The sequence below is a fragment of the Cercospora kikuchii genome (genome assembly GCF_019650295.1).
Source record: "Cercospora kikuchii DNA, contig_00002, whole genome shotgun sequence".
In the NCBI taxonomy this organism is placed as follows: Eukaryota; Fungi; Ascomycota; class Dothideomycetes; order Mycosphaerellales; family Mycosphaerellaceae; genus Cercospora; species Cercospora kikuchii.
In genome coordinates this window covers 1,366,905-1,393,089 of record NW_025408583.1, presented here as the reverse complement: position 1 = coordinate 1,393,089, position 26,185 = coordinate 1,366,905, and the positions used below count along the sequence as shown (strand labels likewise).

The window sequence follows — 26,185 nt, the reverse complement described above, 5'->3', positions numbered from 1 at the left end:
TTTGACGCATTCACCACCAACACTGCACGACGCAACTTCGACGACGCCCGAGAACGCTCGCCCGGGCATCGACACCACCGCCGCTCGCTGGCGCCTGCTTCCACACGCTCCAACCGACCGGCATCGACGTTGCACTCTCGCGTGCGTGACGTTTCCAGCGCTGCACCACACTCGCTGCTCCGCACCTCTTCCCGCGTCCCGCCTCGAAAAATCATCGCCATCGACGCCCCCGCAGCTCCTCCATCGAACACATCTTCTCGCGTTCATGGTCACCGCTCCACCACCTCATCACTGCTCCCTTGACCGGTAGGGAGAAGGTATTCTCCGCCGAGCGCTGCCAGACGCCGGCGCGGCGAAACTGCGCGTTGCAGGACCGCGTGCTCCGCGGCGCCTGGCGCTATGGGAAAGATCAAGAAGGTCGCTACTGAGCGACATACGTCGACACTTTCACCTTTCGTGAAAGATTTCGTGAAGCAGTCGATAGAGATCCCTCTTTATCAACTGCCAGCAAAGCTCGATGAGTTTCCACAACACTGGCCGCTGCCTCGAGGCGACCTGTACCACTGGATTGCGTTGTTGGACCGCTTCGACCATGTTCTGGAGTTGTTCAACAAGGAATACGGTCTGAGCGAGGGACCTCAAACCCAGCAATTCGAGCGAAGAGTGTTGCAAAAGGGAGATGCGGCAGAAGACACCCCATATCCTGCCGTTGGCGGTCAGACACAAGAGTTGGACGCTGCTGGCTATTCGGCGGAAGGAGATCGAGAGCTGGTGGAATCGATACTTCGCTTTACTCGTTTGCTACTGGAACACTGTGGTAACCGAAGTCTGTACGCCAGCAGCACCCACATCAACGATCTGCTTCACACAACGTCTTTGAGCTTGCTGCAGCAATGTTTGAAGCTGGGCCTGCGGCTTGCCCAGCGCTATCAAGTCGCGCGGTACAAGAATCACAACCCAGCACACCAGGCTGTCCTGCTTGCAAACCACTACAACATCAACTTGGACAATTTGCACAAGATCGCAATGCCCTTCCCCAAGCCTCACAGTCAGAACACCAGCTCGTTGCAGTCTTCGGGGAAGGCGAAGGAGAAGCCGGCCACGTTACCCACCTTCATCCCCACGGACTTGGTAGCCATTGCCAAAGGCCCGATGCAGGCTCCCGTTCGAAGCGCTGTGTCTACTGTGTCGTTGAGCTACTACGAGCAGACGTCCGCCGAGCCATCTCAGACGCCCTCATCACATCTCAGCCAAAACACACCATCGACACCTACCCCGGTGCGGAGGGCTTCAAACCTGGGGCCGTCGCGCGATCGCCCGTCAACAGGTGATAGGAGTGCCTCGATCGAAGATTCACCTGTGGTCTCTGGGAAGCAGCGAGAGCAGGACAGTTCCTCGCCGACAGCCCCAAAGCTGTTCACCATATCATCGACGAAGGTGGCTCAAACACCAGCCTGGGTACTTGTGAAGGAATCTCTGGACAATGTGCCACTTGACATGCAGTATGAAGTGCTCAACCGCATTCGTATCGCGAAGGCATTTGCGTCGCCTGAGGTGAATGCGCAGGAAATCCTTGAAGTCCGCCTTCTAGCTATTGCCAATCTGGTCTATGCACTGAGTGAGAGCAAGCTACAAGAGAGAATTGGCATCCCAGATGCTGAAGAGCCGAGACGCTACCATCTCGCGCAGCAGCTATCCGACCTCCTCCAGCCAGCCACCGACGGCCAGACTCCCTTGACTTTGCAAACGGAAACCACAGTACTCATGACTTTGGAGGCCCTGAGCAAGAGCCGCAACAAGGTCTCTGAGGTGGGCGATGCCCTTGCAATTGCGGTCAACCATGGTGTGCTTTACTACGAGCTTCGAAAGCTTATCAGCACACTGTCGGTTGCTCCAAACGCCGACAAAGCCGTGGAACTCGAAGAGAGCCAATGGCGAGACGCCGTTTTCGATCTCATCAACAGCCTGTTGCAGTGCAATGCTCAAGCCCGCTACGGAGAGAAGATGGTGGCCGCTGGTGTCATGGGCATTCTCGTAGAGGCTTTGCAGTTGCGCACTTCACGCGCTGAGCGATTCTACGAACGTACCTTGCAATTCTTTGACAGCTTCGTACACGGCATCGGCACTGCGTTCCAAACACTTGCGGATGTCCGTGGACTGGACATCATTGCCGATCTGACAGCGTCCGAGGTCAACACAGCACTTGAGAAATCGAGGAACGGCAATGGCTTGCCAAAGGAATACAAGTCCAGAGTTGTGGATTATGACATTCCCTTTTACCAGCAGTCCACACTGCGCCAGTTGTTCAAGAATACCGTGCACATGTTTGAGCATAACACGGGTGGTCATGACCGCCTGCTCAGGAACTTGATCGACACCCCACAAGTTCTAGGCGCTTTGCGCAGCGTGATTGAAAACTCATCAATTTTCGGCGCCAACGTGTGGAGTGGTGCAGTGAACATCATCAGCAGCTTCATTCACAACGAACCGACGAGCTACCAAGTAATTGGCGAGGCTGGACTCAGCAGAAGTCTTCTAGAATCTATAACCCAGCAAAAGATTCCCGATGAGCTGCCTCCTCCTGGCGAGATCGTGAGCGCAAGCGAGACGCCATCAATCGTGGCGAACGATGATGGCCAGCCGATCTACCCCTCTGTTACAGGCATTCTGCCAGTAGGTGAGGTCTTGTGTGATGTTCCTACCGCATTTGGGGCAATCTGCCTGAACGAAAACGGCATGCAACTCTTCCAAGCGTCTGGTGTTCTGGTGAAATACTTCGACATTTTCCTCTCGCCAATGCACGTCCGTGCAATGGAAGATGAAGGACAGACTGCAGCAACCATCGGACATGCTTTCGACGAATTGGCGCGTCATCAGCCACGATTGAAGAGTCAGATCATGGCGGCCGTGTTCAACATGCTGAAGCGACTCAAGGAACTGACTGCCATTCTGTCTCGTGGCAAACAGGCCGGCGCCAAGCTTTGGGAAGCCGCCGATGGAAAACTCATTGTCGCAGGCGGCAGCGCGGCTTTGACAGCGGGCACGGTGGATGCCGCAACCCAGACGGGTTCGAGTGACGCTGATGGCGGTTCATCCTCGCCCGTAGAGGTCGCTGCTCACGACGCCTCCACAGATGAGCGGGAGTATGCCCCTGCGATTTGCTATCTCAGTGCTTGCTTCAAGTTCCTGGAAGGCTTCTTCCACAACAGTGGAATGTGCAATCTGTTCTGTGAAGAATCGGGCGCCGAACTCCTGCTCGATCTGGCCATGAGTCCAAGCAATCCGCATGACCTGGTTGCATTCCCACTCTTCAGCAAGCTCACGCAAGTTCTAAAGACCATGTGTGAAGCCAAGGCGCCGTTGGTGTTGCCAAGCATGATCAAGAGGACACAGCGTGCCGTGGCCGACCTTAAGGAATTCATGAACGTTGACAGCCGATCCAGCTCCTTCTCAAGCTTTCTGGATCTGTCACAAAGCGGCAAGTCAAGCCTTCCGGACGGCACCAACGGCACTGCGATAGTGAAAGCATTGCTGAACACGCATATGCTGACCCACATCCTTGGGCGAACTTTGGCGCCTCCACCATACACACTGCGACACGGCCAGAACAACCATGTCTTCAGCACCCTCAACTTTACAGATGTTTATATCGAACTCGTGGATGACCTGAGCAGACTGCATGCATCTTGTCTTTGGGAGGGCCTCCTCATGCTGCGTGACATGCCCGACGACAAGCTCACTAAGACTGATCCTCGGGCGTTCCACATGCGCCGTGTTGACAATGAGGGCTATGTCGATTTCGCAACCGACCGCAGTGATCCAGCTCGCTTGACCCTGAACGGGAGTTCCTCGGATGGGTCAGATGAGAACAAGGCTCCTGCTGCTGTTCTCAGTCTCAAGAACACTCGCACCATACGTTATCTTCTGAGCCAGGTTCCGATGGGCATTGAATCGTTCTTTCATTCACTTGGCCAAGCCATAGTGACGAAGCGGGCCACAGACGCCATCGTCAGACAACACGCCATATTCGTCGCCGAACATCTCGCGAAGGCTGTTCTCTGGGAACTTGCCTACAGACGAAACGAGGCCCACGAAGAGGGCATGGAACTCAAGTATGTGTGCCACATTCTGAAGATGATCGGTCGGATGCTAGTACGAAATTCGTACTCGATGGAAACTTTTGGCACCAAAGAGGCTCTGACCTTGGTCATGACGAAATTCTACGCAGCCGGCGGTTTCGACAAGTTGAATGATTACCTCGATAGCTTCGTGCGATTGCTCATTCAACGGCCTGACGCTGACAAGCCCGACACATCCGTGAAGGACGCCATTACAGCTATCTTGGGCTTCTACAGCCAAATAGCACGGTCCAAGTGCATCAACGACGCGAGCCAGTCCAATAACATCGTCGTCAAGCACTCAACACAACCAGACTATTTCCAGCCTGGACAATTCGTTGTTGAAGTCCGGCACGCAATTCTTCCTGCCATCAGCAATATCTGGCGCTCTGAGCATATCGAGAAGTTCAGCAAGGGAAATGTGGAATCAGTAGTCACTATTCTTCGCCTCATACTGAAGGCCGAGGGCGAAGATCGGGCTCTGAGACGTAGTGACCAAGCTAGTCGACGTGTGCTGGCACGTCGGCCTGGATTTCGACTGCGAAACACCGAACATGTCAGCGACCTGACGAACGCAGGGTTCGATGCAAGCCTCAGTCGCGAGGCCCTGTATCGCTGTGCCGGGCACCATAACCAAGCAGAGTCATACTGTAGATTGCGACAGAAGGACCCTCGAGTCCCGCGCTTTCCAATTCCAGAGGGAGAGGAAACAGCCACTCCGAGCGACCCAACCGAACAACGAGCGCAGTCTGATGTCCAGGTACATGTTGGTCCGGCGTCCGGCAGCGATGAAACCATGCAGGACGAGGATGCTCTAGCGCAGTCGTCCGATCATGACATGGCAAATGAGGAGGATTTCGGTTCTCTTGGACGCATTCCGGCTGGCATGCTTCGCGACGAAGATCTTGCCGCCGCGATTGCAGGCCCTGTAGCACGAGAGTTATTGGCGTCAGCACCACAACCCTCCGCACCGACACTCGAAGGCACGGATACACAGCAGCCTTTTGTCACTATTGATGATTTGAACGAGGAGCGCGAGAAAGTACGCGAAGACCTCATCGACCAGTGTTTGAATGTTCTCGGAACACAAGATGGCATCACCTTCGAATTGGCCGATCTCATCCATGCTGCCGTGGCCAAGGCAGGTGAAGGCGCAAACCCAAGAGCAGAGATAGGCACAACCCTGGTGTCTTCACTGATCTCTTTACAAGGCGAGGAGGGCAGCCCGGAGGCTGGCAAAAAGATCCACGCATACGCTCATCTCGTCGCACTCATTTTGCAAGATCGCGATTTCTTTGACTCGACGCTGGATGAGTTGAAAGAATATTTTGGAAGCCTCGTCAGCTGGGTCCAGCTCGAGACAGATCAAAAGGCCGAAGATGCTCCCTGGGTGGAGATGATCCTCCTTATCATCGAGCGTGTTCTGGCTGAAGACGAGCAACCGATCGAGATTGAGTGGACGCCGCCGCCATCCGACGATCCTCTGAAGCCTCTACCAAAGATCACCGAACCAGAGCCTGTTGTGTCTGCAGAGTCACGGGCGCAGCTTTTTGACGCCCTCGAGGGATTGCTGCCCAAAGTCGGCAAGAACAAGTCGCTGGCGCTATCCATCTGCCGCATTCTCGTTGAGCTGACGCGACGTCGCGACTTGGCCGCACGATTGAGCACTAAGCAGACGCTTAACAAATTGTTCGTCATGATCAGACAGCTTGCGGCACCGCTTGAAGACAAGCTGCAATCAACCTTCCTTATGATACTGCGTCATATGATCGAGGACGACCAGACGATCCGACAAATCATGAGGGCAGAAATACGAGTTGCGTTCGACAATCATCGCTCGACCCGTCCAATGGATACGTCGTCCTACACGCGCAGCCTATATTATCTCGCTATTCGTGATCCACAGGCTTTCGTAGACGTCACGCAAGAGCTGCTCGAGATCGCGAGGTACGATGGAAACCCCCATCGAGGTCAACATCTCAGCTTGAAGAAATCAGAGGCTTCGCAGCATGCACCCGCATCACCTTCAGCGGCCAAGGCAAGCCGATCGGTGCCAGAAGGACAAAAAGCGACAGAATCAAAACTGCCGAGTGCAGAAGTCTCCGATGGGGTGGTTCAATTCTTACTGCGCGAGTTATTCATCTGGAAAGATGTTTCGGATCCTTCTCCTGGAAAAGATATCCTTCCGGAAAATTCTGCCGACGAAGACCGAACGGCGGACGTGGAGATGGCGGATGTTTCCCCAGCCATTGCAAACTTCACCACGGCAGTGCAAAAGCCTGCAGATGCGAAGAATGAGCGGCCAGCATTCAAGCCCGAGGAGCATCCAACTTATCTTTATCGTTGCTTCCTGTTGCAATGCGTTGCGGAGCTCGTAGCTTGCTACAATTCTAGCAAGCTTGAGTTCATCAACTTCAAGCACAAGACCAACACACAGCCGGCAACTCCGTCTAAGCCACGCTCTGGCACCTTGAACTATTTGCTCAACAGTCTACTGCCTGTCGGCACTCTGGAACACCGTGACGATGTAGCGCACCGCAAGAAAGCTGCGACGTCGAATTGGGCGATCAACGTTCTGGTGTCATTGTGCACCAAGACGCAAGAGCGCCAATTGAGCAGTGTTCCGTCATTCGACTCCGTTGACTTTGCGGAACAGGAACCGGAACTCACCCAAGTGAGGAAGTTTGTGCTTGAACACGCTCTTCGTGCCTTCAAAGAGGCGACTGCCTCCTCCGAACCTCTCGATCACCGTTACTCTCGCCTGCTGTCGTTGGGTGAGCTGTTCAACCGCATGTTGAATGGAAAAGTCGACTTGCAGCGGTCAAATGTCGTCGCAGCCGGGTCGTTCTCTGCTCATCAACAAATTGGTCGCCTCATGTACGAGAAGAACTTCATAAGTGCCCTCACCTCAGCGATTGCGGAATTGGATCTGAATTTCCCGAATGCCAAACGCGCCGTGAAGTACATTCTCGGCCCATTGAAACAGCTGACTGAGCTGGGCGTTACTCTGAGCCAGAGTTCAGATATCTCTTCCAATGTCACTGGAGGCAGTACCGAGGAAGATGACATCTTGTCGACAACGTCCGTCTCCGATGAAGACGAGGGCCGAGAGCAAACGCCAGACCTCCTTCGCAACACCACTCTTGGCGAAGATGACGATGAATCGGATGACGACGATGACGACGATGATGAAGGCATGGAATATGATGAGTACGACGAAGAAATGGAGTACGAAGAAGAGGAGATGCCCGAACACGGCGACGTAGTCAGTGACGAGGATGAAGATGGTCTCGACGGCATGGGCGAAATCGAAGGACGCCCGGGCGATATGGAGATCGATCTCGATGTCATGGAAGAAGACGACGAGGATGATGACGATTCTGACGATTCTGAGGAGAGTTCCGAGGACGATGATGACGACATGGACCACGGAGATGAAATGGATTACAGCCACATGGAAGAGATCACCGGAGATGATGAAAACGCTAGCCTTGGCGAGCAAGACGCTGGCGACTGGGAAGAAGAGGGTCTCGAATTTGAGCATCATGATATTGCCGTCGATGGTGGCTCGCCACATGGTGGGCCTCTTGAGCATATCGCGCACGTACTGGCAGGCGACGATGTTTCCGAATCTGGCGAACACGATCACATCGTCCGAATCGACATGGGCGATGGCGAAGAGGAATTCTTCGAGGACGAGATGCCACCGGAAGATGACGATGACGATGAAGAAGAAGAGCCCGACTATGGTGAGGACATTGTGTACGAGCCAGAGATCGAGGATGACGAAGACGAAGAAGCAGATGGCGGTTGGGCGTGGGATGCTCAACCTGCACCAGCTGTGCTGCGTGGCGTACCGCACCACCATCACCACCACCCTCATTTGCACCGCGGCGGCTTCAATGAAATGCTTGGCATGATCAACGACCCGCTACGACCTATGGGGATGAGGTCGCATCGATCAACTCCACATGCTCGTGACGAGGATGGCATCAACCCTTTGTTGCAGCGAGACAATGGTCAGCAGCGAGAACGAGATGCCTTTGATCCTCTTTCAGGTCGTCCAACAGCACGCCGCACGTTCCTACCACGCGTAGGTCCCGAAGCCATCCTTCAAGACTTAGTTGCTACGGTAGGACCAAACGTGGGCGGACAGCCTTTTGTCTTGGACCCAGGTGCTTGGCAAGGCATCGGTGCCCTCGCACCTGGTTTCACCGTCCACACTAGAGGAGGCGGCCATGCCATGCTCGATATCGATACAACGCGTTCCTTGCGTGAGCAACTTGGCGGCTCCGCTGACGGCCGGCGGTGGGCTGAAATGCTCTCCGGCGGACGCGCCATCGATCGGGGTAGCGGCGGACACGAGGAAGCCCAAGCGGTCGAATTCCGGGCTTGTTCCACGGCCAATCGTTGGCAAGAAGAGGCTCGCTTGCTGTTCCCGGGCAAGTTCCACGAGAAAGCGTTGCGCGTCATCAACATGCTGCTGCGAGCGTTGGTTCCAGCTGCAATGGAGGCGCGGAGAATTCGCGAGAAGGAAGAAGCTGAGCGTAGGGCGGCCGCAGAGAAGGCAGAAGAGGAAGCCCGCAAGAAGGCTGAGGCTGAGAAGGCTGAGAAGGAGGCACAAGAGAAGCAGGAGCGCGAAGAGCGTGAGGCGAGAGAGCGTGCCGAACAAGAAGCCCAGGCTCATCAGCAGGCCGAGCAAGCAGCTTCGACCGAAGATGCTACTGCCAGCATGGAAGGAGTTGAACAAGCTGGCGATGAGGCGACTAACGAACCCGCCCCTGTGGCGCCTGAAGCACCGGGAGAACGAGTGACAATCACCATTCGGGGTCGTGAGCTTGACATCACCACTCTGGGAATCGACCGCGAGTACATCGAGGCCTTACCTGAGGACATGAGAGAGGAAGTCATCATGACTCAGTTCGCTGAGCAGCGTTCTCAAGCTGTTCAATCCGGAGAGCCTCAAAGTGAGATCAGCCGGGAGTTCCTTGAAGCCCTGCCGCGAGAGATTCAGCAGGAGCTTTTGCGCTCAGAGCAGATAGAGCGGCGTCGTCGTGAGAGAGATGAGGAGCGTCAGCGCAGAGCTCAAGAAGGAGGCCAGGCCAGTGCCGGACCCGCACAGCCAGAGGAAATGAACAACGCGGACTTTATGGCGATGCTGGATCCCAACTTGCGCCAAGCAGTCTTGCTGGATGCAGATGAGACAGTTCTTGCCGCGCTGCCTGATGATCTCCAGGCCGAAGCTCGTGCTCTCCTAGGCGATCGGCGACCGCGAGGCGATGCAACAGGCCGTCTCGGTCGTGCTATGGAAGGTGCTGCACGTATCCTCAATGGTCCTGGCAGCAATGGCCGGGCTGACGCTGCAGCACGAGAACCGAGTCGACCCCGTCGTCCTGTCGCCCAAATGTTGGACAAGGCGGGTATTGCCACGCTCTTACGGCTGATGTTCGTCTCTCTCAACCACAAAGCCAAGAGTAACCTGCACGGCATCTTGGCGGACGTCTGCAAGAACACTCAGAACAGAGCAGAGGTCATCAGCATTCTACTTTCAATCCTGCAGGACGGTACCGCCGACGTGAATGCGGTAGAGCGCAGCTTCGCACATTTATCTCTGAGAGCCAAGCAACCGGCAGGGCCCAAGACCCCTCAACCTCTGAAACGCAGCCTCACAGGTCCTCAGACCACAACGCCCAGCACGGACTTGTCACCGCTGAACATTGTTCAGCAGTGCTTAGGCACCTTGAACGCGTTGGCGAACGAGAACCCACGTGTGCCCTCGTTCTTCCTCAACGAGCATGAGACGATCACAAGCCAGCGGGTGACGCCGGCCAAGAAGGGCAAGGATCGTGAGAGCAAAGCTGGCAGATTTCCACTGAATGCTCTGCTCACCTTGCTCGACCGCAAGCTGATTACGGAGAATACCGCTGTCATGGAGACATTGGCCTCCCTACTGAGCCATGTGACACATCCTCTGACAATCCTCCTCAAACGTGCGAAGGAAGCTCAAGACTCTGCACCAGAAGAAGTCATCAACACCACGGCCCCTGGGGATCAGTCAGGTTCGACCACCAATGCTCCAGACGTCCCGATGCCAGAGGCATCTACAGCCGGAAACACATCAGTACCATCTGAAGAGCCGCCTAAGGAAAGCACCGAGGCAAAGAAGAAGCACCGCGATCTCGTACCGCCCGAGGTGCCAGAAGAGAACATTGGCCTCGTGGTCAACATCTTGGCTGCCCGTGAATGTCCGACCAAGACGTTCAGTGACACGTTGGACATCATCAAGAATCTGTCTTCGATCCCTGGCGCCAAGGAAGTCTTCGGCAAGGAGCTCATCCGCCAGGCACAGGAACTCGGTGATGGTCTTTTGACGGATCTGGAACATCTCGCCAAACAAATCCGGGCTGCTGAGAATGGCACTGACCTTCAAGGCATGGCGCTTGCAAGTTTCTCCTCTGCAGGTGCGAAGCAGAAGAAGCTCCTCCGCGTTTTGGTTGCCCTGGACCATCTGTTCGATCCAAAGCGCATCCCACAAGCTACAGCCGCATCAGACGCTGGTAGTGAGCAGAAGCTAAAGGATGACATTCTTTCCACAATGTATCGGAGTCCTACTTTCGAAAAGCTCTGGGCTAGTCTCAGTGCCTGCCTCGCAGCTATCCGCCAACGCGGCAACATGGTCAACGTCGCAACCATTCTGCTACCGCTCATCGAATCCTTGATGGTGATGTGTCGCAACAGCGCGCTAAAGGAGAATGTGGCCAATGCGTCATCGTCTGTTGATGTCGATGTGAGTACGCCACCTCCCGACACTCGTGTGGAGAGCCTCTTCTTCAGTTTCACGGAGGAGCATCGCAAGATCCTAAACGAGCTCATTCGCAACAATCCCAAGCTCATGAATGGGAATCTCGCGATTTTGGCCAAGAACTCCAAAGTACTTGAGTTCGACAACAAGCGCGCATACTTCAGTCGCAAGCTTCACGACCGCAGAGCTGAAGTACGCGTGTCGCATCCGTCTCTGCAGCTCAACGTGCGCCGCGACCAAGTCTTCCACGATTCATTCAAGTCGCTTTACTACAAGAGCCCAAACGAGATCAAGTATGGCAAGCTCAACATCCGTTTCCATGGCGAAGAGGGAATCGATGCCGGCGGTGTGTCGCGTGAATGGTTTGCCGCCATGGCTCGCCAGATGTTCAATCCCGACTACTGCCTCTTCAACCCTGTGGCTGCCGACCGAACCACATTCCACCCGAACACACTCAGCACCGTTAATCCCGAACATCTGTTGTTTTTCAAGTTCATTGGGAGAATCATCGGAAAGGCGCTATACGAGAACAGAGTCCTTGACTGTCACTTCAGCAGAGCGGTGTATCGCAAGATCTTGGGCAAGTCTGTGTCTCTGAAGGACATGGAGACTCTCGACCTGGACTATTACAAGTCACTGGTCTGGATTCTGGAGAATGACATCACTGATATCACCTTCGAGACCTTCTCCGTCGACATCGATCGCTTTGGTTCTACTGAGACCGTCGATCTTGTCGAGAATGGCCGCGAAATTCCAGTGACTGAGGAGAACAAGCACGAATATGTTCGCCACGTTGTCGAGTATCGTCTAATCAAGTCTGTGCAGGCGCAGCTCGACGAGTTCCTCACCGGATTTCACGACATCATTCCTCCCGAGCTCATTTCCATCTTCAACGAACAGGAGCTGGAGTTGCTCATTTCTGGTCTGCCTGACATTGATGTTGATGATTGGAAGAACAACACCGAATACACGAACTACACACCCACTTCTCCGCAAGTCCAGTGGTTCTGGCGTGCGGTTCGCAGCTTCGACAAAGAAGAAAAAGCCAAGCTCTTGCAGTTCGTTACTGGTACTAGCAAAGTTCCACTCAACGGATTCAAAGAGCTGGAAGGTATGAATGGCTTCTCGCGCTTCAACATCCATCGTGACTACAGCAGCAAGGAGAAGCTACCATCCAGTCACACATGCTTCAACCGTAAGTTCAATTCCCCTGAAAAACAAATGGTTGCCAATACTGACTATTCCGCAGAGCTCGATCTTCCTGAGTACGATAGCTACGAGCACCTTCGACATCAATTGTACACTGCCATCACTGCAGGTAGTGAGTATTTTGGCTTCGCATAAATGGAGCACAGCGGCATGTGTAAGGAGGAGTTTACTGGCGTTTAGCGTTCACGTCAAGGGCGGCAAGCATTGGAACGGCGCGTTATGGGTGTTGTGCGTACTAGCTAGAAGCTGCGTGGAAGTTCAGGCTCCGCGTAGCGATGTATCAACAGCATAGCTCGTAAATATTAATGGCAGAGCGCCGTTTGGCATTGCATCGCATTACCTCCAGGTCAGCTTCTTGTATGTGAAAGCCTCAGGTTCAACGGCCGGGCCGGCCCACGCCACACATTCACCAAACGTCATGCGACCTCGAGGCAACACATTCACTAGCCTTTCTAGTTATTCGCGATATGAGGCATGAAGTCCCACATCTGAACTTCCGCAGCAGGGTTTTGACCGACAAATGAGCGCGCGCGCTCGCACGAGCGACAGAATCTTTGTTGCGCCGTCGGCCCCGAAACGGCCAACGGCATGAGCTGCCTGCGCTGGCAGCATGGAGACAATACCGCGGACGAAAGAAATTCGCGAACGAAATGTAGAATGCTTTGCTGGCAAGATCGAAACAGAAAAGGTCTACGGTACTCTGATCTTGCAACGACATCACTTGATCATATCCACGCCAGAGCCACCAAGTCAGCGGAGTTCTGGTTCCGCCACGCCTAAGGGCGATGGAGACTCGAGTACTGCAGCTGCAGTCGCAGCCGCAGCCGCAGCCCCAAGCCCTCACACTCCTGCGAAACGCAAAACGAAAGGAACTTGGTTCCCATATCCACTGATCAATTCTTGTGTCTTGAAGCCAAGTCAAGCATATCATACACGCCCGCAGGAATTCGATGGACATCGCCATGAGCAAGGAGTTGATCGCGACGAAGGAGCCTTTCCGCCGGTCTATGGCACCAATGAAGCCGGCAGGCCGAGTACAGATTCGACGACTACGCTGTCTGCCTTCGCGTCACCACAAAGGCCGTTGACGCCTGTAGGCAACAATGCAACGACGATACACAGCACATATAATGGGCGAGCGCCGGAAATTCGAATCAGTACGCGCGACTTCAGGCAGATGGTCTTCATCTTTCATGGCGACGGCAAAATGTCTGCTGATACAGCAGCACGCAGGGTGTTTTACTGTCTCAGAGATCGATGCTGCGTTGATCGTGTGCAAGATCTGCATGCATTTCACTTCAAAGCGCCCCATGAGGAAATTGCGGCGAAGATTAACCCATATGACGCTCGACGTGAGTTCGCACGAATGGGCATAGGTGGAAAGTCCTCAGAAGGGCCGGGTAGTGCCTGGCGCCTGACAAGCATCAACCAGGATTACACATTTTCTCCAACGTATCCTAGTGTACTGTGCGTACCTGCTAATGTTACCGACAATATATTGAAGTATGGAGGTCCGTACAGGTCTAAGAGCCGAATACCAGCCCTGACGTATCTCCATTCCAACGGCGGCAGCATTACACGATCGTCACAACCGATGCCCGGTCTCGCTGGAAAGAGGAATGCCCAAGATGAGCGTCTCGTATCGGCGATATTTTCTAGCCACGTGCATTCAGAACAAGGCCCGAAAGACTTGCAGCCGCAAAATGCATTGCACCAAAACGACGTTGATGGCTTGTCATCAAAGTCCTTGGAGCAAGCTCCTGACGTTCCTGACGAAGATACGGACACAGCCGACGTAGATTCATCCGAGGCAGAGTCTGGGCCGAAGATCTACGGCACTACTCGAAGGAAGATGATTGTGGATGCGCGACCAAGATTCAATGCTTTGGCCAATCGTGCCACTGGAGGTGGCATTGAAGACGTGGCGAACTACTGTGGCAACACTAAACGTCCTCCAGAGCGAGTCTTCCTCGACATAGCAAATATTCATGTTATGCGCAAGTCCTTGGCCAAAGTCGTGGAGAGCTTGGGCGGCGCAGAAGTCACGCATCTGAAGATTTCCCATGAGTCACTCCAAAAATCCGGGTGGCTCGGTCACATTGCAGGTCTGTTAGAAGGTTCCGAGAAGGTAGCGAGGGCTATCGGACTTGGTGGAGATCATGTCTTGCTTCATTGCTCAGACGGCTGGGATCGTACATCTCAGGTCGCTGCAATTGCGCAGGTTATGCTCGATCCCTATTATCGCACACTTGCAGGCTTTATCGCCTTGATCCAGAAAGATTTCCTATCCTTTGGCCACAAATTCAACCATCGACACGGCATCTTGGGGTGCGAAAAATGGTTCGATATCGAGAACGAGCGAGTGATGCCATCTCATGGTGCTGATAATGGCACCCTAGAGCCAACTTTTGGATCGAAGGCATTCTCGGGCGCAAAGAATTGGTTCGAAAAGAACAGAAACGGGTTGTTCAGACAACAGAATGACAGCCGCAGCAGTCTTGAGGAGTCGGGATCTCGGCCACCTTCACCACCGGCGAACGCAGTGTTACATGCTCCTGCCACGACAAGCACCGCCAAGGATAGGGAGCACAAGGTGAAAGAGGACGAGATTGCACCAATATTCCACCAATTCCTCGACGCCATCTTCCAACTGCAGCATGAGTACCCAGAGGCCTTCGAGTTCAATGAGAGGTTCCTTGTAAGGCTGTTTTATCACGTCCATGCGTGCCAGTACGGAGAATTCCTCTTCAACAACGAGCGGGAACGAGCAGCACAGGAGCATTTGTTTCCATCAGTGTGGCCGCACTTCTTGGCCAGACGGCGAGACTTTGTGAACCCTAGCTTTTCGCCAAAGGCAGAACATACGCTGCTATTTCCACGACGCTCGCCCACAACTCGTACGGTAGCAGTACGGTGGTGGAGCTCTGTCTTCAAGCGCGCGGACGCAGACATGAACACCCCTGTTTCACTCACAATCATCAACGAAAATCAGCAGCAAACGTCCAGCTTGCATGAGGAAACGTCAGACCCAAGCGCCTTCAGCTTGAGGAAGACAGATTCCGCGTCAAACGGTGTAGCAGCAGGCATTCCTGGTAGCATTGGGGCTATGCGAGATAACATTGCTGCGACATTTGCTTCACTTCAGGTAAATAGCAATGGACAACAACACAGAGAGAGTGCGTCGAAGTCTCCTGCCCGCCCGGCATTGGAGCAACGCGAGACGGATACGGAAGTGCTCGCGGCCTATGCGAACGCCACACAACCCGGTCCAAGCAGTAGAGAAGTGGAGGCAGAAAAGCCGGCACCGGAGCCCCTGCATAGCAGGCTCGATGTCGCCGCCTTTGCACAAGGCAGCGCATATACTGATAGGTAGCGGCATTGTTTGGCGAACCTGCTCATCAATGGGAGCGTATAATCGTTTCTGGCTTATCCTACAGTATCAATGCTTCCAGTGGGTGGTACTTCGCCTTTTTGTTGCCTGAGCTTCTCCTCGAACTTTGCAAACTCCTGCATCGCAATCTCTTCTTCCTGGTCCATGACTTGCTGCACACCTTTGACTTCTTCAATATAATGCATCAACATGCTTTCAATTCCATTCTTCAATGTCACCGTGCTGCTGTCGCAAGTCCTGCAAGCACCTCGAAGCTTGAGCATCACTTGTCCGTCATGGAAACCTCTGAACTCGATATCTCCGCCATCTTCCTGGATCGCTGGTCGAATGCGTGTCTCCAGTAATTCCTGAATCATTCCCACAACTTCCTCGTCTTTGGGGTCATAGGTCGCCGCTTCCTCGCCTGATGATTGGCCCTCGTCACCACCTTTGCTCTCGACTGTGTTTACGATTGGTTGGCCGTTCGTCACAGCTTCTGTGATGAGGCTGAAGACTTCGGGTTTGACGTGTGGCCAGGGTGTGGAGCTGTCCTTTGTCACTGTGATATAATCCCGTCCGAAGAATACACTCGATACGCCATCCACGTTCATCAGTGATTGTGCCAGTGGGGAAGGATGTGGTGGTGCGAGAGTCGACCGCGGGGTCATGTATTCGAGGAATGAGGAGGAGAAGTTATCGGGCAGGATTTGGTGGTTGGGGATAAATTTGAGCGCATCTGCGTTGGGCGTGTCCTCAGTCTGGATGAAGATGGTGCGCCGGGCGGTGCTGCTCGCACTCGGAGGGGTATATCGCTGTAGTGAGGGTCTGCGGCTTCGCCGTGAGGATGAGAGTGTGCTGGTTCGTGGCGCATCGCTGAATGTTCGGAGGGTGGTGTTGCTTGTGGCGAGTTGAGCGCAGCGCTTCGCGAGAGGCCCGGTGGGCGACGGGCGGGTGGCCGTTTGCGTGAGTATTCGGATTGCAGGTCTGGCGGCCATCATGATGTACAGTTGGTGGTAGGGTAAAAGGCAAACGGGTTGTGCTTTGTGAACGCGAATTGGAGAGTGGCATCAAACATTACGTAGGCTGAGTAATGAGAAATTCCCGACCTCTCGGGAGTCCTCGCCGCGCCCTCCACGCGAGCAGGACTGGGATGCGGCGAGGAGGAGAAGGTCGCCGCCATTGAGACCCATGTCACGATGGCATGGGCAATTCCAAGCGACGTAAAGAGTCTCGCTACATCCTACAGCACTATGGAACCGCGATGCCCGTCGACTCGACAAATACTGCTTTGATTGCGGTCGCGTCCCGAAGCAGACAGCCTCAAATGGACGGTGGACAGCGCCAACAGCTCGAGAGCAGCAGCTGGCGGCAGATCTGAATCTCGACATTCAACGCACAAGCGGGAGGCTCGTCTGGACATCCCAAAGCTGCACGTCCAATGCTCGGGCGTTGTTGGTGGTTGGATGAGCGACGCGTCGCGCTCGTGAACAAGCCTCAGGTACTCGCGCTGATGAGTTCGCATTTGGCAGCACGCTATTCCCTGAGGTCGGGTGTTGATCCGAGGCTACGACTCGTCGAGGCATCTCATGAAAACCTTCTCGGCCGAATTCGGTCTGCCGTCCTGCAATGATGCTGCGTTGCAGTCGCGATGCGCACTACAACGGACTTCTGCCCTCCAAGCTGCAGAACCAATGCAACACCGTGTCCACCCGATCAAGAGACACAGCTCCGCTTACACTGCGAATCGGGGGACATTCTGCATCGACAGCCGTTCGCATAACGCTTTTGCTGGCATCGAGACCGTAGGATTCGCACTTCTACTGTTGTCGCGGCTAACGGTGTTTCAGTTGTAATTGCCATCGAGGGGCACCGTGCGTGCAGCGTGGCGTTTGCTCTGTTCAGATTTAGGTCTGAACTTATTGAACTATTTTCCGTGCTACGCTGGAAGCGTCCAAGGCCGTTCTCAGATCAAGCCACCGGGCCTTGTGGCGTCACCCTACACCACTGTGCTAACACTGCCGGTAGGTGGGTTTAAATGGAAAGTTCGCTTCCAAAGGGGCACGAGACCATGTTTTCCTATACAGTGATCGACAGTCTAGCGGTCTGCAGGATGCTCGAGGCGCTGGATTGATATTCCTGGGGAAGTTCGCGAACTGTTGCACAGCAAATTCGCTTCTCTCAACATTTCCCGAACCTGTGTGACAGACATTTTCCCAGTCATATGCCAGCTGACACTCAACACACGGCGCGCGGATTCTAGGTCAAGGTCCTTCGCACACAATCATGTTCGGGGTCAATGAAGAAGAAGCATACGTGCGTGCGAAGCAAAATACCAGCCTGGACGTGGAGCTGCTATGCAGCAAATTGGAGGCCTACAAAAGAGAGCAAGACATTGTGCAAATTAGGCGGGGGAAACGCGATGCTCTAAGAAGTGGTCGTTTCATGCCCAAGGTCGCAGCAAAGCAATTCACAGCTACAGCGACACCGCTTCGGCGAGACTCCTTCCGGGACAAGCATACTTCGCCGCGACGGGAATCCACCTCGGAGCCAGTAACGCGCAGCGGGCCATTGGAGCAAGACCGCCGCTGTAAAGCAATGTCTTTCGGAGTGCACGATAACCGTGCCATCGCGGCAATTGTCGAGGAAAGGATGGGAGGAAAGGGTATGGAAATCAGAAGGCGAGATGCAACGTCAAGAGACGTGTCTGCTGAGCAGCATGAACCCGGGGGATCTGCACCACGAAAAACGAAGGCTGTCGCAACGCAACCTTCACGGCACTCTTTAATCCAACGCACGGAGCTTTGGTCGAAGCCATTGATTCCGAGAAGACATTCTTCACGGAACATCGGTGCTCAATCAGACCAAAGCGCTCTCAATGCGAACGAACGGGATGTTAACGAGCCGACGGACGCGAGAGAATCGTGCACTGGGATATATCGACCTGGAGATGCCGCGAAACGACGTTCTATTTGCGAGGACGGCATTAGAGACACCAAAACAATTTTGTCTCATGATCATTTCACCAACAATGTCTTACAGGACACTCTCTTATATCATAGCCTGGATCACTACTCAAAACATCCTCTACCCGTCCTCGAAGAGTCCGAGAGAAGCTCTCAAAGCCTACAGCGGCCGAAACTGCTGCCACATGATCGCCCAGATTGGTGTCAAAGATCGCAGAATGGAAGCTCGTCGCATCTCTTGCATATCTTCTCTCGGACTCAGAAAAAGGCCGATGACGCATGTGCTGGGAAAATGCAAAGCAACCTGCCTGTGAGAGGCTTGAGCGAAGCACCCGAGAGGCTTGTGGTAGAGAATGGACATCTCATTGCGGATGCAGTCAAGATCATCAAGGATCAAGAAAGGCTCCGTAAACGACAAAGTGTGGTAGATTTCTTTAGAAAGTTTTAGACGTCTGGGCGCTGCTGCTCAATTTAATTGATGCTAGATGATTTATGAGAAGCCGTGTCTTGTGTCGGTGTATCAACTTGTGGCGACGAACGATATCTCCAGGACTGATGGTCCTGGATGTGAAGTCGAAGACACTGTGGTAGCGCAGTTGCCATCCTGGTTTCGTGGTAGGGATCCCAGCTGCACGTCAACAGGGTCCCGCTGGCGCGGAATTGATGCGCTTGAAATTTTGGAGACAGCTTCGCGAGCGCACTTCTTGTCGCCGGTTTCGAGTCCACCAGTACGACGCCAACATGTCTCTGCAGGAGAGGCTGGACAAAATCCGTTCGTCGCCGAAGCTGCAAAATCAGCAGCAGACGTCGGTCGTCCTGAACGCTATCGAAGACACCCTCCGCAGCCAGAAATCCGAGCCCACGCCCACCGCATACTTCGCTGCTCTATTGTCGCTACTGGGCCAGTACATCTCCAACGATAAGGGCATTGTCAACAAAGAGGTCACGACCGCGGTCGTCTACCTGCTCGACCTCGTCACCAGCCATGTTCCAGCGCCGCTCCTCCGATCGAAGTTTCCGCAAATTCTCACCAGCCTCGCACCCGCTCTTACCCATGCCGACGCAGAGGCACCCCTACTACGAGCCAGCATAGGGTGCTTGGAATCGCTTCTGATCGCACAAGACTCGCAAGCATGGAGCCTGCCGCAATCGTCGACGAGCCCTCGCGGTGCTGTGGGAGGACTGCTCGGCCTGGCTATGGACCACAGGCCGAAAGTGCGAAAGCGGGCACAGGAAGCCCTGAGCAACGTGCTTAAGCACCCACCTCCTTCACCATCGCTCGATCATCCCGTATCAGCAATGTGCGCCGAAACTGCTCTTGGGCACCTTCAGACGGCCGCCGAAGAAGCGAGTAGCAAGAAGAGGAAGCAGAGACAGCGTGAGGATGGAGCACATGATCCAGGGTTGATGCATGCAATGCAGCTGGTCAAGACTGTTGCGTCAGCTCAGAACGGCTGGCCCAGCAAGAAGATTGATGCATTGTGCGAGTTGCTACTGAACATCTCGAAGGGAAGCAATGAATTCCTCACAATGGCAGCTTTCGAAATTTTCGAAATCATCTTCGCAGGGCTTGCCAACGAGGTCTCTTCAGCTAAGCTGCCGAGACTCCTAGAGATCATCGCAGAGCTCCAGCCTTCGCAAAACGACACACAACTGCTTCCTCCTTGGATCGCTGTACTGAGCAGAGGCTACGACGTCTCTGCGCAAATCGAGCCAGATGAGACCTTTCAAAAGCTTCCTGGCCTTTTCAGCAAGATATCTGCGTTCCTATCTTCTTCTTCGCACAATGTGCGTGTATCCGCATCCGAATGCCTGATTTCGTTGTTACATACATGTGTACCAGAATCGGTGCTACTGGAGCCCTCGATCATGGATGACAAAGCTCTGGAAAACATCGCTCGCACGCTGAAAGAGCTGCTGAGCGTGAAGTACCAGACTGCTTGGATGGAAGTGTTCAACGTGCTTAAGGCAGCCTTTGAGGTCCTGCGCTGGCGCGCCTGCCCACTGTTGGACAGCATTGTCAAGGCTGTTGGAGATCTCCGAAGCGATGAGGCATTTGCCGGCAAGAAGGAAGCTGATGAAGTCTTGTCAGCCGCCATTCGAGCTGCTGGTCCCGAAGCTGTCCTGTCTACCTTGCCACTCAACTTGGACGGTAAATCTGCCAAAGGACCTGGCCGAGCCTGGCTTCTGCCTGTGATGCGTGACTCGGTCAGCAACACCAAGCTGGCCCATTTCCGCGCAACTTTAGTACCCTTGAGTGAAGTCATGTTCCAGAGAGTACTCAGTCACGGTGAGGCCGAGAAGACGATGGAAATCAAGATCTTCGAAACTGTTGTGAACCAGATCTGGTCGTGCTTGCCAGGGTATTGTCAGCTACCTCTAGACCTGACTGAAGCGTTGGATCAGTCTTTTGCCGAGCAGTTGAGCAATCTGCTCTACCAGCAGCCTCATATGCGCACAGAGATTTGCCGCGCTTTGCAAAATCTCGTCGATACCAATAAAGCCATCGCGGAATTGGAAGGTGACGAAGATCTGGTTGAGCAAGGCAGGGTCAGTCGAGCTGATGCTCAGAGAAATCTACAGCATCTCGCTGGCTTTGCTAGCAACTTGCTTGCAGTCCTCTTCAATGTCTACAGCCAGACCCTACCGCAGAACCGTGGCAACTTGCTGCAGTGTATCAATGCTTACTTGAGCATCACGCCGGAGTCAGAATTGCTCGAGACCTTCCAACGTGTCGCGGGCATGCTGGAGACATCTCTTCCCGAAGCTGGACCCCAAACACAGGCCGATAAACAAAAGCAACCGAACAAGGATTCGAAGAATAAAATGCCGCCGACTTCACATACTCTCATGGACCTGATCATCACAATGGCAACGTACCTGCCACGCGAAAGCTTTGCGGGTCTTTTCAACATGGCTGCGAACGTGGTCAGCAAGCAAGATGATCCGCAATTGCAGAAGAAGGCATACAAACTGATCCCTCGCCTCTCAGAATCTGAGACTGGGCGTCAAGCGTTAGCAGAGCGAAATGCGGACCTGCAGCAATTGCTGCTCAGTTCTGCAGACAAGGTGTCCGCACCAGCTCGCAGGGATAGACTGGCGTCCATAGCCGAGATCATTCCAGGCATGCCAAAGACCGATCTGCACTTCATCCCCTCGATCGTCTCCGAAGTTGTGATCAGCTGCAAGGAGGTCAACGAGAAAGCCAGAACGGCTGCCTTTGATCTACTCGTGCTTATGGCAGAGAAGATGGCAGAAGGTGGGACTGTGAATAACGCCAAGGTTCCACACATGGCTGCGGACGCTCCTACTGTGCCAGCGAGTTTGGAGGAATATTTCACCATGGTCTCGGCCGGCCTGGCAGGATCAACACCGCACATGATCTCTGCTTCGATCACAGCACTGACGCGACTACTGTTTGAGTTTCATAGTCGCTTGCCAGAGACCACGGTGGCTGATCTCGTCCAGACTATGGACCTTTTCTTGACTTCGAACAACCGCGAGATTGTGCGATCAGTGCTTGGCTTCGTGAAGGTCTGCATCATTTCTCTGCCAACGACATTGGTGCTACCACGCTTGGAGACGCTGATTCCCAACCTCATCGTCTGGAGTCACGAACACAAGCAACACTTCAAAGCGAAGGTCAAGCATATTTTCGAGCGGATGATTCGACGATTCGGCGTCGATGTTGTGGAGAGGTACACGCCTGAAGCGGATCGCAAGCTTATCGCGAACATTCGCAAGACGCGCGACCGAAGAAAGAAGAAGCGAGACGCTGGTGAAGAAGACGACGACACCGCACCTGGAGCGCAAAAACGCAGCAAATTCGAAAGCGAGTATGACGAAGCCATCTATGGATCTGGTTCTGAATCAGATTCTGATATTTCTGATGATGAAGTGCTTGGCCGAGCTGTGGCGAAAGGCCAGAAGGCTAAGCAGGGTGGCAACCAGTATATCGTTGAAGACGAAGATGAACCGCTCGACTTGCTTGACCGGAAGGCTCTTGCGCATGTATCATCGACGAAGCCGTCCAAGCAGAAAGCCGCAGTGGACAACAAAAAGACGAAAGCTAAGACAGATCTCGATGGCAAGCTCGTCTTCAATGACGATTCGGATCTTGAAGTTGAAGAATTTGACGACGATGGAATGATCGACGGTGCAGAGCCTGGAGATGGCACTCTAGAGGGTGGCATCAATGCGTACGTCGAGGCACTGAAGAGCAAGAATGCTCCTACCAGAGGCCAGAAGGGCAAGCTGAAGTTCAAGAATGTGCGAGATGATGATGAAATGGACATTGACGACGACGATGCTATGGCTGCTAAGAAGAAACTTGATGCGAAGAGTCCTCGTGGCAAGCAGCAACCTCAGCGACGTGGTCTTGGCGGCGAGAAAGCCAAGGGCTTTTCGAATGGGGGCAAGGTGCAAAAGTCGCCCGGGCGAGGATTTAAACATGGTTTGCAAAAAGGTCGCGGGAAAGGAAATAGGTGATAGACTTGGTAGAGTGTAGCTTTGGGGCGTTTCGTTTTCTAGCAAGATACCAATGATGATGGAAATCTTTGTTCGTGCAGGAAACAAATGTTGAACTTTTGGACAGCGCGCAGGTGATGTGACTTTCGTGTTTCAATTCGTGAAGAAGTATGGGATTCCAGCTAGAGCTTCATCAAGACTTCTGCACCTCTTTCAAGGTGCACATCTTGTCCCACCACTGCACTGAAAATTCCATCGCCTCCACTTGTCCTCTATCTTGTAAGAGAGAAACATCTACTCGTCATCATCCTCAGCCTCATCTCCAACAACGTTGAAGAACTTGAGGCTGTATTCGCCCTTTTGCGTGCTGACGACACGGAGCCAGTCACGAAGCTGCTGCTTCTTGAGGAACTTCTTGGTCAGGTACTTGAGGTAGCGACCGGAGAATTCCTGGTGGGCGACGACCTCGATGCGTCCATCTCCGAGGTTGTTGACGGTGACGTTGTCGCCGAGGTTACCGGTGCGGCCTTCGACCTTGATGCGTTGCTGGAGGAAGGTTGCGAAGGCGGATGGGTCGAAGATGCGGTCTTGGGTTGGTTGGGTTGCGTTGATGATGAACTGGGGGCGCAAACATGTCAGTATTCCATTTGACGGAGGGAAGATTGAAGAGTGTTAGGAGGTAGAACTCACCTTCTTGGTCACCTTCTGGCCCTTCTTCTGTGCGCCGGCGGCGGACTTCTTCTGTTGCGAATTTCTCAGCCTACTGCTCTATGCCAGACTGCCAGTCAAGGCGTCGGCGAGCAGCAAAGCGTCTCAAGTACATACTGTTGTGGCAACCATTTTGGCGATGTGGGTGGACTGTATTGCGCAAAGAAATGGATATCCTGCGCGGTTGTTCGAGTGAGTGAAATTGTCGTCGCTGGCTTCGGCACAGACAGAATTTCGGAGGTGCTGAAGTGCAGGTGGAGGCTGCCAAGATTTGCACTGCCGGACGATGGCCCGCAGATACACAAGCACAGATACTCTACAGCGCAAATGCAACTTTTGAACGACTTCCACCACCATTGCATGTGTATCGAAGTCATACTGTACAACTTGCTATGCAGATTGCCGCATTATCTGTCATACTCCTTGAGTGATCGCTCGCTGGCAACCCGGCCACGCGAATGCCATGTCGACCACTCTTTGCCTTCCCACGACGAGGACATGATGCTTGTCTCTACGGTCTTGCAAAGCGGCGCCTGGCTTCTATATTTTTAACCGTGACCTCTTTCAAGGAAGTCCGTACGTGTCGAACAGTCTTCTTTGTTCAGCGCATCAGCTCATGGGAAGCAAAGTTCGAGATGTCGTACATCTCCACAGGCCCAGCTGCATGCACAAGCCAGGATTGTCCAAGGATTGGAGCTCCAACCTGCATAGGTTCCTGAAATCGTCCTCACGCTTCGAAGACGGTATTATCGAGAGCGCTGGCGAATGGGTCGCGCACGAAGGTGTGGTCGTGTCGTTCTGTTCACCACTATCGATACCGCAAGTGCAAACGCCTAGTTTGGACGGTCGTCGTGGCAACCATGTTTCGAAACCTCAAAGTTGCGGAGCACTTCTAGCCTAAGCACTTAGCTGCATATTCGCGAGTCCTTCAAGAGCCCCTTCTGGGTCCAATATCGAGCAACACGACACAAGCCGCAATGGAGTCGTTATTGAGTCTTTCCTTCGACAACATCGCGTCGCGCGACAGCAACAAGATCCGAAAAGGCTTGAGACAAATAGAAGGGCTACTCGCGCAAATATGTCTTTCCAAGGCTGGGTCAAGATCACCGCACAAGAGAAAGTCTTCGGCATTGGACGATAAGAAGCAGGGGAGCGCGAAGCAGCTGGGAGAGCTCAAGCAAGATCCGGCGTTCAGAGAGTTTTTCAGACTACAAGAAGGATTTCAATGGAATGGTGAGCTCCACAGAGAAGAGGATATTTTCGATCATGCTGACACTGGCAATCAGTGGCCTCGCGACTCGTACAGACGATCGAATGCCTCTTGGGCATGGGCAACCCATCAGAAACGGACCTCCTCATACTCTCCGCGCTCGACCTCTTACAAGGCATATTGATGCTGCACCCGCCGTCGAAATGCTTGTTCAATCGCGAATCGCATATGAACCTGCTCCTCGATCTTCTCGACTCGATGAACCCACCTAGAGTACAATCACAAGCGCTGCTCGTACTCGTCGCCGCACTCATCGACCAACCGCGAAACACACGAACCTTCGAATCAATAGATGGCCTCCTCACTGTCACCTCACTCTTCAAGAGCCGATCAACTACAAAAGACGTGAAGATGCGATCACTCGAATTTCTCTACTTCTACCTCATGCCCGAGTCGCCCATTGTACCTTTCAGCCACACCAGCGCACCAAACACAGCAGTAATACAAAGAGGAGTGGAGAGGTCATTCACAGCACTAGCCGGACACGCGAGAACACATTCCGGTGACGCCATGGAAATTGATGAGGAGCTGCAAGACATGGATGTGAGGTCTACGGAGGACAAGCAAATGCTACTAGGCCAATACTTGAGCAACGTTGAAGAGCTGGTGCAGGACCTGCAAGAGAGCGGTCCGTTCGCCGTCCCAGTGCAATGAGCTTCGACGAGGATCAGGCATGTCATTGGCGCGAGTGGAGCAAAGCGATAGGGACAGCGGGATTGATTGAGTGCATCACATTGACGGCGTTTTGTTTCTACTGAGCGACTGCATGATACGTTTCTTGCATATGCGGAGAGTCTAGACATTGGCGCAGCACAAACGGATAAGGCAGGCGCATTGATGCAAGCAATGTTTTCATGCCCAACCATTGTGGGTACTGTAGTTTGGCAAGATATTCATTCGGTCATGGACCCCAGCGACTACGTACTGAACATGGCGTTGCTATGCTGTGTTTGATCAGTTTTCTGGTCTACGTAGACCATTTCTCGATCCAAGCCGTAATATTGGATCTGCTGAGCCTTGTTCCCGCTGTCTTCTTGACCAAGTGTGTTCATTGCGGACGGTATACCACCGTAGTAAATCCTGGAAAGAATGCGGTTGCCTACCTAGTAGATCTTGGAGTGTTCAATGCTAAGCCACTGAGCAAGAGCACGGAACCTGGTCAGGTAGCAAGGACACGTGCCAGGTCATTTCTCCTATGTGTTCATGGGGTGATTGGGTCCTAGTTGTTGCGGTGTAAGGTCATGCCGTCCAAACAGATGGTCCTAGAACGTGGCATGA

At 53.6% G+C, this 26,185-nt stretch overlaps 7 protein-coding genes across 7 annotated transcripts; 5 read left to right on the top strand and 2 right to left on the bottom strand.

Moving 5' to 3' along the window:
* Window positions 1-399: 399 nt before the first annotated feature.
* On the top strand, window positions 400-12,264 carry CKM354_000276700 (E3 ubiquitin-protein ligase TOM1; the record flags this gene model as incomplete). The annotated part of the gene is made up of 2 exons (XM_044797933.1): window positions 400-12,115; window positions 12,170-12,264. 2 exons carry the CDS (start codon window positions 400-402, stop codon window positions 12,262-12,264), a joined length of 11,811 nt encoding a protein of 3,936 aa, XP_044653868.1.
* A 475-nt stretch (window positions 12,265-12,739) lies between these two features.
* Window positions 12,740-15,502, top strand: CKM354_000276600 (phosphatidylinositol-3-phosphatase YMR1; the record flags this gene model as incomplete). The annotated part of the gene is made up of 1 exon (XM_044797932.1): window positions 12,740-15,502. The coding sequence occupies one exon, from the start codon at window positions 12,740-12,742 to the stop codon at window positions 15,500-15,502; it is 2,763 nt and encodes a 920-aa protein (XP_044653867.1).
* Window positions 15,503-15,555: 53 nt separating this feature from the next.
* CKM354_000276500 (uncharacterized protein) lies at window positions 15,556-16,497 on the bottom strand (the record flags this gene model as incomplete). The annotated part of the gene is made up of 1 exon (XM_044797931.1): window positions 15,556-16,497. One exon carries the CDS (start codon window positions 16,495-16,497, stop codon window positions 15,556-15,558), a length of 942 nt encoding a protein of 313 aa, XP_044653866.1.
* Window positions 16,498-17,782: 1,285 nt separating this feature from the next.
* On the top strand, window positions 17,783-18,910 carry CKM354_000276400 (uncharacterized protein; the record flags this gene model as incomplete). Its single annotated transcript, XM_044797930.1, has 1 exon — window positions 17,783-18,910. The coding sequence occupies one exon, from the start codon at window positions 17,783-17,785 to the stop codon at window positions 18,908-18,910; it is 1,128 nt and encodes a 375-aa protein (XP_044653865.1).
* Window positions 18,911-19,203: 293 nt separating this feature from the next.
* Window positions 19,204-22,950, top strand: CKM354_000276300 (mRNA-binding protein RRP12; the record flags this gene model as incomplete). Its single annotated transcript, XM_044797929.1, has 1 exon — window positions 19,204-22,950. The coding sequence occupies one exon, from the start codon at window positions 19,204-19,206 to the stop codon at window positions 22,948-22,950; it is 3,747 nt and encodes a 1,248-aa protein (XP_044653864.1).
* A 273-nt stretch (window positions 22,951-23,223) lies between these two features.
* Window positions 23,224-23,769, bottom strand: CKM354_000276200 (uncharacterized protein; the record flags this gene model as incomplete). The annotated part of the gene is made up of 3 exons (XM_044797928.1): window positions 23,224-23,547; window positions 23,620-23,670; window positions 23,755-23,769. The coding sequence occupies 3 exons, from the start codon at window positions 23,767-23,769 to the stop codon at window positions 23,224-23,226; spliced, it is 390 nt and encodes a 129-aa protein (XP_044653863.1).
* An 845-nt stretch (window positions 23,770-24,614) lies between these two features.
* Window positions 24,615-25,561, top strand: CKM354_000276100 (uncharacterized protein; the record flags this gene model as incomplete). Its single annotated transcript, XM_044797927.1, has 2 exons — window positions 24,615-24,870; window positions 24,924-25,561. 2 exons carry the CDS (start codon window positions 24,615-24,617, stop codon window positions 25,559-25,561), a joined length of 894 nt encoding a protein of 297 aa, XP_044653862.1.
* Between the last annotated feature and the right edge of the window lie 624 nt (window positions 25,562-26,185).